The 14,543-nt window shown below is 33.9% G+C and overlaps 1 protein-coding gene across 13 annotated transcripts in view; it reads right to left on the bottom strand.

Annotated features, from left to right (window-relative positions):
* BTBD10 (BTB domain containing 10) overlaps positions 1-14,543 on the bottom strand; it is a 75,274-nt gene that overhangs the window by 36,380 nt on the left and 24,351 nt on the right. For 6 of the 13 annotated variants that reach the window (XM_086339959.1, XM_086339958.1, XM_086339962.1 and 3 more), the window contains one exon: positions 13,395-13,551. The exons of 6 other annotated variants lie outside the window; for them this stretch is intronic. In XM_086339959.1, coding sequence (XP_086196085.1) covers positions 13,395-13,495 — 101 coding nt within the window. In that variant the 5' untranslated portion in view covers positions 13,496-13,551. Of the gene's footprint in view, positions 1-8,462; positions 8,603-13,394; positions 13,552-14,543 lie in introns of those variants that run through there. One more of the 13 variants, XM_086339957.1, reaches the window with a different exon arrangement.

Raw genomic sequence — 14,543 nt, 5'->3', positions numbered from 1 at the left:
TTTCTATTACTATGTTCTATATTATGTTTTAGATTTATTAACTAAACCATTTAAATGATCTTATATTAATATATTTTAAGCAATCAATTTGCATATGATTTTTACAAGCATTTTTAATGTTAGGTGAAGAGTTTGCAAAGCCAAATTCAACCCATTATCTCATTTTATAAATAAAGTTTTATTAGAACACAACCATGTGCATTAATTTACATATTGCTTATGGCTGCTCTCATTCCATAATGGCAAAACTGAGTGATTTTGACAGTCTCTGTAGCCTACATGGCCAAAAACATTCACTATCCAGCCTTTTGCAGAAAACTCTTTGCTGATCCTCACATTAAGTGTCAGCAACTGTGATGACATAAGAAATGCAATTAAACTTTTAAACCTATTTTCAACAAGTTTAATGCAAATTTCTCTCCCTTCTTTTCCCTTTTTTTTCCGTTTGCCTTTTCTATAAGCTTTTTGTTCTTCTTAATTTATGGTCAGTTTCCCAAGAAACAAAAACTAATCACTGAAAAGGCAGTTCTCAACTGAAGAAGGCGTTATGCTCTAAAAGGCTATCTGTTAGTATGTTGTTTGATGCATACTGTCCATAAATATTTTAAACCATACTTAAGTCCCAGATTCTCCCCTCCTCCCCTGCCGCCAAAAGACAAGAAATACAGCTCAAGAATAGTTTTAATACTAGTCTTTCTCTTCTTAAAATCTCACTGTCAGACACGTCAGCAACTCTAGTGAGACAGAAGCAGCAGCAATAGCAAGGGAGCCTTATATACTGTTGTATGACCACTCTAAGAGTATGTTTTCTTTGAAGTGAAATGAAGACCTAGATCCTAAGAATTCTGACAGAAAAGGAACTCTTTTTTTTTCCGTATGAAAAGATATTTATTGATATTTCAAGCCAATTTTATAGCTTGAAAAGTTCCAGATACTCATTTCCCCCACCCCCCAGCTTTTTCTAGATTCTATAGATCCCTCTGTCCAGAATGTATTAACTGATTTTTTTTAAAGCACTGTCACTGGAAAAGGAACTCTCACTGGTCAAACATTTAACACTTTACTATCAAGGTGACTGTCAGCTTTCCTAACTGACAAAAATTATTTTCATGCAGACAGTGACAGAGGTTTCTTTTGACTTTAAAATAAAGGTTTCTTTTGACAGAGGTTTCTCAGATTTTGAACTTTTTTTAATAAAGGAAGATGTTGCTAGGAAAGAACCTCTCCAAAATGATGAGTCTCTGAAAAGAAGTTATCTAATTGTTATATTGCTAATTTTTTTACTTCTAAAAAATAATCATGGTTTTAATTCATCAATAAAGCATTAGGTACTTGCAACATACAATAATTATACCCCATAATAACTAAAATTATTCTTACTCTCTCCTCTAGCAATGCTTTTAAGTTTTATCATGCAGTCATTCTACCAAATATTCACTGAATATCTGTTATATGCTACTTATTATTCTAGCCATGGTGGATATAAATCAAAGTCTCTGCCCTTAAAATTTAAACATTTAAGTGTACAAAAACACAGAACATATATAATAAATATATTAAATATCATATGCTGGTAAATGCTATGAGGAAAAATAAAGCAGAGTTAACAGGACAGAGTCGTCATTTTCAGGTGAGAGGTTCTAGTTCACACAGTGGCCAAAGCAGGACTCTCAGAGGAGAAGATGTCTAAGCAAAGACGAAGTAAAACATAAAACTATGAGACTGAGGGAAGGGTAGATGAAAAAGATCCTGTGCCAAAAGCACTCCTTGGCTTTTTAAAGGCATTCAAGAAGGCTAGGACAGTTGGAGCACAGATAGCAAGAAGGACAGTGTTAAAAGATGAGCTCAGAGATAAGACTAGGACCAGATTATGAAAGACCTTCAAAGAATGTTCAAAGCTTTTTTGTTTTTGATCTGAGTGAAATAGGTACCAATAAAATTTGAATTACATGATCTAACTTTTGTTAGATGAAGCAGACAGTGAAAGAAAGAAGGTAACAGTAGGGTCAGTGGCCATTCTGGAGGCTACCACAAACAATCTAGGCGACAGCCAAAGTGACTTGGACCAGGGCTGTAGCAGTGTACATGGCAAACAGTGGACTAGACTATGTATTCTAAAGAACAAGACTTTGGAATTTGATAGATTAAAAGTAAGAGGTGAGACAGAGGAATCAAGGATAACTCTGATTTTGGCCTGAAAAACTGAAACATTTCAGATTTTGAGTTATCATTCTCCCACATTAGAATAACAGTGGGAGGATTAGGTGTGAAAAGTATAAATGCTTTTTACACACATTAACACTGAAATGTTTATTAGACATCCAAGTGGATGTCTAATACATCCAAATATGGAGTTAGATACACAAGTCTAAAGTACAGGGAAAAGTCCAGGTTAGAGATAAAAATTGGGGAATTAAAAACCATTATATACTTTGTATTCTCAAGCCCTACCATAAAAATTATAAAATATTTCTGAAAAATTGATAATCACTATGATCACAGATCACACACAGATCATGATCACAGACTTGTCATGCAAACAGGCTTGCATAACTCTATGAAGCTATAAGCCATGCCATGCAGGGCCACCCAAGAGGGACAGGTCATACTGAAGGGTTCTGACAAAATACGGTCCACTGGAGGAGGGAATGGCAAACCACTTCAGTATTCTTGCCGTGAGAACCCCATGAACAGTATGAAAAAGCAAAAGACATGACACCAGAAGATGAGCCCCCCAGGTTGGAAGGTATCCAATATGCTACTGGGGAAGAGCAGAGGGCAATTACTAACAGCTCCAGAAAGATTGAAGAGGCTGGGCCAAAGTGGAAACGACACTCAGCTGTGGATATGTCTGCTGGTGAAAGTCTGGCCTTGGAGTAAAAATGAAGTAGGGCAAAGGCTAACAAGAGTTTTGTCAAGAGAACATGCTGGTCATAGCGAACATTCTTTTCCAACAACACAAGAGATGACTCTACACATGGACATCACCAGATGATCAATACTGAAATCAGACTGATTATATTCTTTGCAGCTGAAGATGGAGAAGCCCAATACAGTCAACAAAAACAAGACCTGGAGCTGACTGGTTCAGATCATGAGTTCCTTTTTGAAAAATTCAGGCTTAAATTGGAAAAAGTAGCAAAAACCACTAGGCTATTGAGGTATGACCTAAATCAAATCCCTATGATTATACAGTGGAGGTGAAGAAACAATAGATTCAAGGGATTAGATCTGGTAGACAGAGTGCCTGAAAAACTATGGAAGGAGGTTCCCAATATTGTACAGGAGGCAGTGACCAAAACCATCCCAAAGATAAAGAAATGCAACAAGGCAAAGTGGTTGTTTGAGGCGCCTTTACAAATAGATGAGAAAAGAAGAGAAGCAAAACGTAAAGGAGAAAGGAAAAGATATACTCAACTGAATGCAGAATTCTAGAGAATAGCAAGGAGAGATAAGAAGGCCTTCTTAAATGAACAATGCAAAGAAATAGAAGAAAACAATAGAAAGGAAAAGACTAGAGATCTCTTCAAGAAAACTGGAGATATCAAGGGGACATTTCATGCAAGAATGGGCACGGTAAAGGACAGAAACAGCAAGGACCAAGAAGAAGAGATAAAGAAGAGATGGCAAGAATACACAGAACTGTACAAAAAAAGGTCTTAATGACCCACACAACCATGATGGTGTGGTCACTCACCTAGAGCCAGACATCCTGGAGTGTGAAGTCAAAGCTAGTTGAGGTGATGGAATTCCAACTAAGCTATTTAAAATCCTAAAAGATGATGCTGTTAAAGTGCTGCATTCAATATGCCAGCAAATTTGGAAAACTCAGCAGTGGCCACAGAAATGGAAATGGTCAGTTTTCATTCCAATCCCAAAGAAGGGTTATGCCCAAAAATGTTCAAACTATTATACAACTGTGCTCATTTCACATGCAAGTAAGGATATGCTCAAAATCCTTCAAGGCAGGCTTCAGTAGTATGTTAACCAAGAACTTCTAGATGTACAAGCTGAATTCAGAAAATGCACAGGTACCAGAGATCAAATTACCAACATTCGTTAGACTGTAGAGAAAGCAAGGGAATTCCAGAAAAAAAAAGTCTGCTTTATTGACTATGCTAAAGCCTTTGACTGTTGTGGATCACAACAAACTGGAAAATTCTTCAAGAGATGGGAATACCAGACCACCTTACCCATCTCCTGAGAAGCCTGTATGCAAGTCAAGAAGCAACAGTTAAAACTGGATATGGAACTGAACTGGTTCAAAATTGGGAAAGGAGTACAACAAGGCTGTGTATTGTCACCCAATTTATTTAACTTCTACGCAGAGTACATCATTTGAAATGCTGGGCTGGATGAACCACAAGCTGGAGTCAAGACTGCAGGGAGAAATATCAACAACCTCAGATACGCAGATGATACCACTCTAATGACTGAAAATGAAGAGGAACTAAAGAGCCTCTTGATGAGGGTAAAAGAGGAGAGTGAAAAGCTGGCTTGAAACTCAACATTCAAAATACTAACATCATAGCATCTGGTCCCATCACTTCATGGCAAATAAAAGGGGACACAGGTCAGATCTCTGATTGTGGAACTAAGATCCTGCATGTCTTTCAGTTGCAGAAAAGAGGAGGGGAAGAGTTCCTTTTTTAAGACCTTGGGAGCATCTTTTTCTACTAAAAAGTAAAACCAATAGAAAAAATATATGAAGTACAAATACAATACTTAGTTTTAGAAATATTTATCATATGACCATGAATATTTTAACAAAGCTTACTTTCACAAACCAAGATTCTAGAGAGAAATCAAAGCAATCCCACACTCACTCATTTTCAAATGGCCTTTTTTTGGGGGGATGGGGGCTGTACAGCATGTGAGATCTTAGTTCCTTGACCAGGGATCAAACTCGCACCCCCTGCACTAGAAGCATGGAGTCTTAACCACTGGATCACCAGGGAAGTCCCCCAAATGGCCTTTTGAAAACACAAACTAACTTGTTCCATTAAATTCCCTCCTCCTATGCTTCATACTAAAATTTTAAGTATTAAAAGAATTAAAATTTAAAATCTGAACTACACTGCAATTAGATTGATAAAATTAAAGACTAAAACCAAATGCTCAATGAAGGGCAAACCATTAACCCTCTGGTTGAGAACCATTGTCTTTATTCTATATTCTAGGACCAAATAACAACAACAATGCTAACATTTGAGCATTTAGAATATGTCAGGCACAACAGTGAGCACTTTACACATATTTTCATTTAATCCACAAAACCATCCTCTTTTCACAGTTGAGAAAATGACGGTTTAGAGGCTAAATAACTTACCTAAAGTCATGTAGCTAAGCAAGTGGCAGGTCTGAGATGTGACCTAAGAAGCACAACTTTAGGGTTCATGCTTTTAACCTTAACCAAGTCTGACTCAAACGTGAGTATAGTTTCTTTTCCAAATGACAGTTCTTCACATATTTGAAGACAACTTCACATATTGAAGACACAACTCTTATTGTGAGATTCCTTAACATCTATCACAGTTGCCCCCAAGACCTCTGAATTTTCAGTTTCCTAAGCTGATAAGGCATCCAATTTACTCACATCCTTCCTTCTGAATTTACACAGAACTAAAGACAATACTTTGGTGTAATGAAGTGGCTCTAACCTTCTTTCCCATTCATTACGATGGTTTCTAAGGGGGTGGTGGTAGGGGAAAAGATGGGATGATGGCAGCCATACTGTACTTTTGTTTTATATCAAGTTTATTGCCAACAACTACCCCTCAAGTCTTTTCCAAATGTGATGCTATAAAGTCCTGCTAACAATATATATTTGCTTTTCAGTTCTTACTTAGATTCTTCAAAAGTTCATTTTAATTTAGTTCAACAAATCAGATTTGGAAATCACTTTGGATCATTAGCTTTTTATTTACTATCCTTTCTTCACTGTTACCTATAAATTTAAGAATTTTCCTTCTCCATAAGCAATAAGACAAACCAATGAACACAGCCACCTTCTAAGATCAATAACCTCTGAACATTGACCTTCAAAATGAAAACTGTGTTGATTAACACAATCCACTAATGGTTAACTCATTTTTCTTCACCCAAGGGGAGATATATATATAAAGACTTCACCAAAAACTAAGTTATAATGAAGTTGAAGTACAAATACATTTTGCTACTAAACTACCAACTGCATCAGAGAAAAATTAAAGTTGTTTTGACAATCTATTTTTAGCAAACCCATTCTGGATAATTTTTAACCTGTTCTTTCCTTCAAGTTAGTCATAAACTATCTTCTGTTTTTTACTCTAAAATCTACTATCTTTTTCAAAATCAGGCCTAGGATCTCCCATCTTTTAGTACTTCTTGTATTCTCCTGAAACTCTTTAAAGACTACAAATAATATCAATAATTTTAAGATTTTACAGTCAGGTTCTTTTTTAACTATAAGATGTTCCAAAAGACAATTCATTGAACCAGATGCATTACCTATCTCTATATTAATGGTGGTTTCATTCTTTACTAGAAATGTCTTTGCTATTATTATTGATGATGGTGGTAGTTTGCTCTTCCTTTCTGCCAAAGAAGCTCCTAAATAAGAGTTGATGGATTTTTTTTTCTTGTCTCATTCCCATTCACTATTATTACACTTTCATTGATAACCTTTTGCAAGTGTAACATAAGAAACTCTTTTGGCTGGCCATAGCATTTTTAAAAAGTCTCAGCTCATCTGAGCTCTCGTTTCCTTGATGTTTAAAAAATATTTTCTATACTTTATTATGGCAATCTTATTTGCTCTGTTTTAAAAAATGTGCCTATCTTTAAAGAATTCATTGTATAATCACATTAAGGATCTTTTTCCTTCTGAAAAGTATCAAAATTGTATTTTTACTGAACTCCTTAAGATATTCTTCTTTTTTAGAGAAATTTACGCTGTGAAATCAAACTGATCTTTTATCAAGAACCAGAAAAACTCAAATTCAATAAATTACAAAACATGTATACAGAAAACACTATGTAATTCTTAAGAATTATGCTATAGAAGACTACCCTGTGACACAGGGAATGTTCCTGATTAAGTTTGCTTTTCATTAAAAAAAAAAAAGGGGAGGGGGGTTATATAACAGTACATGTAGTAATATCCCTAAATCATTTTTAAGTGTATACATGTGAATTTACATTTTTATATATACACAGGAAAAAAAGGTTATATACAAAAATATTTAAAGTTTTTCTTTTGATAACATTTGTATTTTATTCTATGTGCTTTTCTTTATCTATCAAATTTATGTAATAAATATGTATTACTCTTATAATAACACAGGCATTATCTTTTTAAAAATCAGCCAAACTAGAGAAAAAAATATTCTATAAAGTGTATGACAAAAAACTCTAACATGAGACTTCTGCCTTTATAACTTTATACTTAAGCAAGCTTAGAAAAACATTTCTGGACACCAAACCAGAGAGGAAAAAAAAAAAAAGGCCGAAACAAGGTACCTCCAGTTAGTCTAACTAAACAAACAAGTTGTAACAATCGTTCACACTTTTAGAAATTAAATGGGGAAAGTCACAAGAAGGTCCTCACATTTCAAGTAAAAGAATGTTACAAACTACTTAATAACATTTAAAATAATTTTAAAATGTTGTATATCCCCCCAAATCCCTACAAAATGAAGACTCAGTAGGATAGGGATAATGAAGACAAAAGGAAAAATACCATTAATCAAATTATTTTAAATTGTGCCAAAATTTCCTAATAAAGTAAGCAATGTCACCTGTAAAGACTTAAAATCTTATAGGAAGAATAATTGTCTTTATTTAGGAATGTTCTTCTCATTGAAAATCAAATTGCATTATTCTGAAAACTTATCTGATTTACTCTTTCAATAGCAGTATCTAGATCATCTACTCAGAGTCCGTGTTCTAAAAGACTAGAGAAAAAAGTCATCTTCACCAGTTAAAACTTTATCATTCAAATACATTCAGTTCTGTAAAATATATATAAAATGGATCAACTAATCCTTAATTCACCCAAAAGTAAAACTACATTCATCTTCTTCTTTAGGAAATTATTTCAATTATTTCATTTATCTTGAATTTCATTTTCAAATATATAAAAAATATTATTTTAAAATTAGCTTTTCCTTAAATAAAATTTTGTATGACATTCATAAGAAACAAGATCAAACATAATGCATTCTCAAGTTAAATGACGATTCTACTAAGACTTTAAATGAAATAGGAAACAAAGCCTCAAATCCATGAAAATAATAAAAACACACACTATTTTAAATAACGTGCCATTAAACTGACAATCAAGACATATGATCTTTAACATTCAAAAACATAAATGATCATAATGAAACAAAAGCCAAACATATCTCTCTCCACCTCTCTCATATTTATAAGTCTATAGAATTATAACCCAGCATATTATCATGTAATAAATGAATACACACCTTACTTTAGTATATGCCAAGGCAGACACACAAAAACAAGAAAAAAATTTTGAAATCAGAGTATAAAGGGACTCTGCTTTTTCAAACAATGCAGCACTGAAAGCCAGGTCAGCATCCTTGGGCATTACTAGGAAACTTTAGCACATCTGATATTTCCATCATCTTCAGAATTCCTCTGAACAATGAAAAAATTTCCCAGTCCCCTACCTCACCTATCTACAGACTTCCTTTAGCTTTCCTCCCTCTACTGTGTAATAATGCTATTGCAGTTATTTTGGCCTTAAATATTCAGAGATACAACCCCCGCTTTGTATTAATTCAGTTCATTTTCTCACAGACACTGACTCAGCCGTGGGTTGTGCAGCACTGACGTTTCTAACCAAACAGCATCGTGTGAGCTGTGATCATCCCTTTTCTCCATCTCTGTGCAGTGATTGGATATTGTAATTGATAGACAGGATGAAGAAAACTCAGGAGATGAGGGTTAGTGATATGTAGATATGTTGCCAAATACCATCTGTAAAGCTAATTCTAGCTCTGCCAGCTTGCCAGGTTTTAGAAAACTAGGATGCAGCTAACTTTCTTTTTTCCTTTCAATATTTTATTGTGTACCTTTTCTGGGCAATAAAGCTTCTCTTTGAAACCAGAGAGAAAATATTATCTGTACTTAAAGGACTCACTAAAAGAACTACTCTTTAAAGCAACCCAACTTTTCCATTTCTAAACTGCTGCTAGGACTAAAGAGCAACTTAAAAAGGAAACTGGAAAGCTCAGTCTTCATGCAGAAGAAAGGAGCATGCGTACTTCTATGTGGGAATGAACCCTTGCGGCAAAGTCTGATATTGAATGTATGATGCATTTATCTTTAGTAACCTGAGCAGACTGCAGATCTGAGTTTTAAATAGCTGTATTCGACCCAATTCAAATATGCAAGAGCTTTTAGCATGTTGTCACTCTAGGGCATTTTAACATTAGTTATATAGAAAAGGTGCTCTTTCTTTTTCCTTTTTAAATAGCAAAAACTCTTCTAATTTATAATTTAAAGAAAGGTGTCACAATTCAGGCCAAATAAACTTCAACTGAAATAATCTTTAACTTCTCAGCAAGCTACCAAACTCCTCAATATAAGTAATAACTATACAACTACTAGTCAGAAAGAAAAGTTGAGTAATTTTTCAACTAATTTATTTGTATGCACCTGCAGAGGAATCATAGGGACCCTGAATTTCATCCATGTCCAGATCAGCTTCCCTGTCTTGTCTTTTATATCAGTGTTATACCTATGAAATCTACATTCAAAGAAACTTCACAAAAGAAAAGTATTATTTAGTTAGTTAGTTCAGTCGCTCAGTCGTGTCTGACTCTTTGCGACCCCATGAATCGCAGCACACCAGGCCTCCCTGTCCATCACCAACTCCTGGAGTTCACTCAGACTCACGTCCATCGAGTCAGTGATGCCATCCAGCCATCTCATCCTCTGTCGTCCCCTTCTCCTCCTGCCCCCAATCTCTCCCAGCATAAGAGTCTTTTCCAATGAGTCAACTCTTTGTATGAGGTGGCCAAAGTACAGGAGTATTATTAGGTATTATTAATTGTATTAGGTAAAAGAGAAATCCTAATTCGATATTCACCAAACCCTCAAACCTCCAACATAAGCATATGAATATAGTAATTACTATTGCTACTTCTATAATTCAAGAAATGTATTTTTATCCTTGCCAGTTAGGAAAAGAAGAGGAAAAAAAAAAAAAATCAAAGGAAAAGGATTTCAGAAAGCAGGCTATTCCAATATGTGAAAAGATAACTTTTTAGAAAAACTGCAAAAACTGAATCAATAAATATGCTTATTTCTTTATTGTTAAAGTCTAAGTGTTTTTAGTTCCAAAATTCACATACTGATACGATATTTGTAGGTGAGGTAATTAGCTCATGAGGGAAGAGCACTTATGAATGGGACTAATACCTTTACAAAAGAGATCCCAGAAAGATCCCTAGTCCCTTCTACACCATGTGAGAACACAGGGGAAAAAAAAAAGTCTGTCTGAAGCAGCAGGCAAGCCCTTACCAGACACCAAATGTGCCAGCGTTTTGATTTTGGACGTCCTAGCCTCCAGAACTATGTGAAACAAATTTCTGCTGTTTATAATATAGTCACCCAGTTTATGGTATTCTGTTACAGCAGCCCTAACACACTGAGCCATTTAGTTTTTGTAGATTTAAATCCCCAATTCTGTTTGAGGTGGCAATGTGAGCACTTATATTTCTCAGTCTCCATGATCTAGAGATGACCATATGACATAGTTCTAACCAATAATTTATAAGCAGATGCCTGCTAGAAATTTTTGAGAAATTTAATTTCCTGATATAAATGAAACCTCTTTCCCATTATCCCTGTCTCCATTCCTCCTTGTCTGGAGGCTGGACATGATGGCTGGAACTGTATAGTAAGCCATTTTGTGATCATGAGGAAACAACAAGAGAAAAATCAAAGATCTTTGACCTTAATATCCTTAAGGATACTAGGTCACTAAGTCTACATCAGGTGATGCCTCCCTGTGGACTTTTGTGTACAAAAAAAATAACACCCTAACTTAAGCCAGTGTTTACTCTGGCTTTTACTCAAATATCCCTAAATAAAATACACAAGATTCAAAAAAAAAAGGATGCAAAAATATGTAGGACAGATGAAACAAAATCAGCCATGAAATGATAACTTGAAGCTGGGGAATGAGTACATAGGGGTTCATTATAACTGTTTTCTCTTATATGTATTTTAAATGCACCAAAATAAGTTACTGATAATTTTTAAAAATAAAAAGAATAAGCAGCTTGTTCATAAATTCCAGCTTTGTAATCTACAAGTTGGGTAGTCTTAGACAAGTTTGTTAACCTCATTTTTTCTATCTGTTAATTGGAGACAATAATACTATTCATAGAGTTCAACCTTCAGATTTAGTCAAGGTAATTTCCAGAAGGTCCTTGGCAGGAATGCCCTCTATGTATCCAATTATCCAAGGATTAGTTCAAGTCTCATTTTTACCTGCTCAGGTTGGTACTGATTTCTTCTCTGAACTCTTATTTTACTACAACTTATTACCACAATTTATTGCCCTCTTGTCCTCTAATTGTTCCATAACTGGATATTAAAGTCTTCCATGATGGTACTGTGATAAACTGCTGAATCTTTCCAGAACTGAGCACAGGTTCTCAACAATACTTGTACTATTAGTTTTTAATACTGCTTAATGAATTTACAATTAATTTTTAAAAACTACCACTTTAAAAAAGTCAAACTGAATTATTTTTTAAAGCATCCTAAGTTATATGTTTATAAGTACATAGGAACAAAAGCTCCCAAAAAGTAAACTGTTTTCCCATGGGCAGATTTTCCATGAATGAAGTTAAAATAAGATCAAGGATTTCCTCATCTTTCCATTAAAAAAAAAATCAATAAATTTGTATTCACGTAAGCAACCAATATTATTGCAATCATATTTAAGAGCACTAGAAAGGTACTGATGTTATAGAAATCAGGAAGAGCTATATCTGTTACTGAAGTTAAATAACAGTAATTTTAAAACTACTGTTTTTAATAAATCTTTCCCACTGTTTTCACATTTGTTTTTTATAAAGCTAACAATAGCTTATTTTTACCTTGTCACCACTTAATATACAATACAGTCTTGTACATCAGAAAAATATTAAGAACTAGCAAGGATAAGTTGAAAATCACCTGAAAAACTGTATATAATATATCAGCTATAAATACAGCCCCACATTTAATGAGATAAAACAAGTATCTCTTTACCTCAAAGACAAAATAAATATCCATGTAAACAGGCTGCAGAAAGAAAACTAGAGCACCAACTGAAGGACACACACACAAAAAAAACAAACCAAAAAACACTCACACCATTGGTGTGAACTTTATAATTAAAATCAGCTAAACATCTTCAACATCTTCATTTTAGACCTCACGACATTAGAAGCCCACAATAAAAAATACATCTTATCAGGAGACTTGAATAGTACTCATCACTCATATTTTCTAGCCATGTATATGGTTTAAAAGTAGCTGAATCATTTCTTTAAAATTACAAAAAGGATTTCAATATCACTGCATGTTTTATTCTTTAAGAAAGGTGGTATTAGTTACCCTAATCAGGAGAATTTTACATTCAAGTAAGTTAAATGCTCAATAATATCCCTCAAGTAAATATTCATAAAGCACAACTCTCTATGAAAACAATGTTTACATACCTGCATTATGTGAGGTTTATGATCCATTAACACCTTAAAATATCAGATCATAAAGTGTTCTAAATGAACTGTTTCTCATTAAGTCACACAGCACAAAAAGAAAGCTTTAAAAATAATATATAAAAGGGCTGAAACTTTTGAACTGAGTTTCACTTAATGCATCAAACTTTAATTGAACCAGGTGAGTTGCAGCAGATAGACTGATTTTACCACTAGGATCAGGATGATAACCCAAACACACACAGTTAAATATGTACAGAGGCAAAGACTGACAAAAGCCCATAAATTATCATATACAATATACTTAGAGCATAAAATAAATTCCTATTAGAGAGTTTTAAATACAAAGAATTAATCTGTCTTGCCAGAGTTCCCAATTAAATTAACTATAGCATTGATTCATGGGGTCAACTAAGGATATTTTAACATTATTTAGAAACAGAAACAAAAATTCATAAAAATACAAATGAGAATTAAATAAACACAAATAAGAAAATTAAAAGGAAGATGTTTCCCTAAAAGCTATTTAAAGAGAAATGCAAATATTCATAGTATTTTGTAAATTGGTCCCCATCCTCTGACAGGCTTTGCCACAACCAAACACAGCTTGGTTCTTCATAAAAATCAATTTTAGCAGAGTTCTGATATGTGAAATACATATTTTCTACCTACCTTGAATGTTTATAAAGTTTACGAGGTCTACTATGCAATTTCCGATCCCAGTTCTCTGGATCACTGGAGTTACTGTCATAGGGATGAGGCCGTCCTGCCATCCCACTGCAAGCTTCCTCACACTACTGCTCTGAAAGCACACATGTAGACCCACAACCTACATAAGAGAGTAGTGTTGGCCTTTAAATCTATTCCATGCAGAATCAATAGTCACAGAATTGCATATATTTTCTGATATTATTGTGATTTTTTTAAGTGATTAACAGGATTATTAAACATCAGACACACAAAATGTCACAAATCAGATTCAAATAAACCTTACATCTCTTTAGGTACTTTTCATTTGATTATCTGATTAAATGTGTTATTCCTGTACAACATTTTAACAATATGCCATTTGTATTTAGCAAATATACTTAACTGCAATTTTAGTACCTTATGCCTCATGTTTCCAAACATTAATATAGAACCAAAAAGACAAAAACAGTTCCACAAAAGAATAATTCTTTTAGACAAAATTTCATTTGGAATACACTTCTTAATTACTTAAAGTTTACGATGCTTAACAAAACACCTAGTAAGCTGACAATGTTGTTATTTCTTAAACCAAGTTAAAGACCATGAATAAAAATTTAATATTTGTTCAAAACTAAAAGTATGTAAACATCCTAATGTTTCCTTACAGTGCAATTATCAAAAAACATTTTATCAATGATTCATGTATTTTATGCCTTTTCATATGTAAGGCTTATGACTGTTAGTGCTACTACAGTCATCTGAAATTATAAGAAAACTCATTTAACAATAGCTTTACAAAATACCTGAACTAAGTATATTCACTATCCAATTTAATCTTCACAATCAACTTACAAAGGTGGCATTATACTCCCCAAAACAGAAGAGAAAAGAGTTTAGTAACTTTGCCAAAGGTCACAATGCTGGTAAACGGCAAGATTCTAAAGAACAATGAGAATGTATAACTATACAGAATAAAGTCTTGATACTGAAAGATGGAAAAACGCTCAGACTGGAGTATTTTGTTTAAAAATAGTAGGTCAGATTTGACTCAAAGACTGCACAAATACCAAAAGAAAAAACAAATAAGGTTAAATAATTTGAAAAAAAGTCATATAAACTGGATTAGAATCC

This window comes from Bos grunniens, chromosome 15 (assembly GCF_055505025.1).
Source record: "Bos grunniens cultivar Pamir isolate PY7600 chromosome 15, Bosgru_T2T1.0, whole genome shotgun sequence".
Taxonomy (NCBI): Eukaryota; Metazoa; Chordata; class Mammalia; order Artiodactyla; family Bovidae; genus Bos; species Bos grunniens.
Note: the sequence above shows the minus strand (reverse complement) of the source record. Positions and strands in the feature narration are given on the sequence as shown.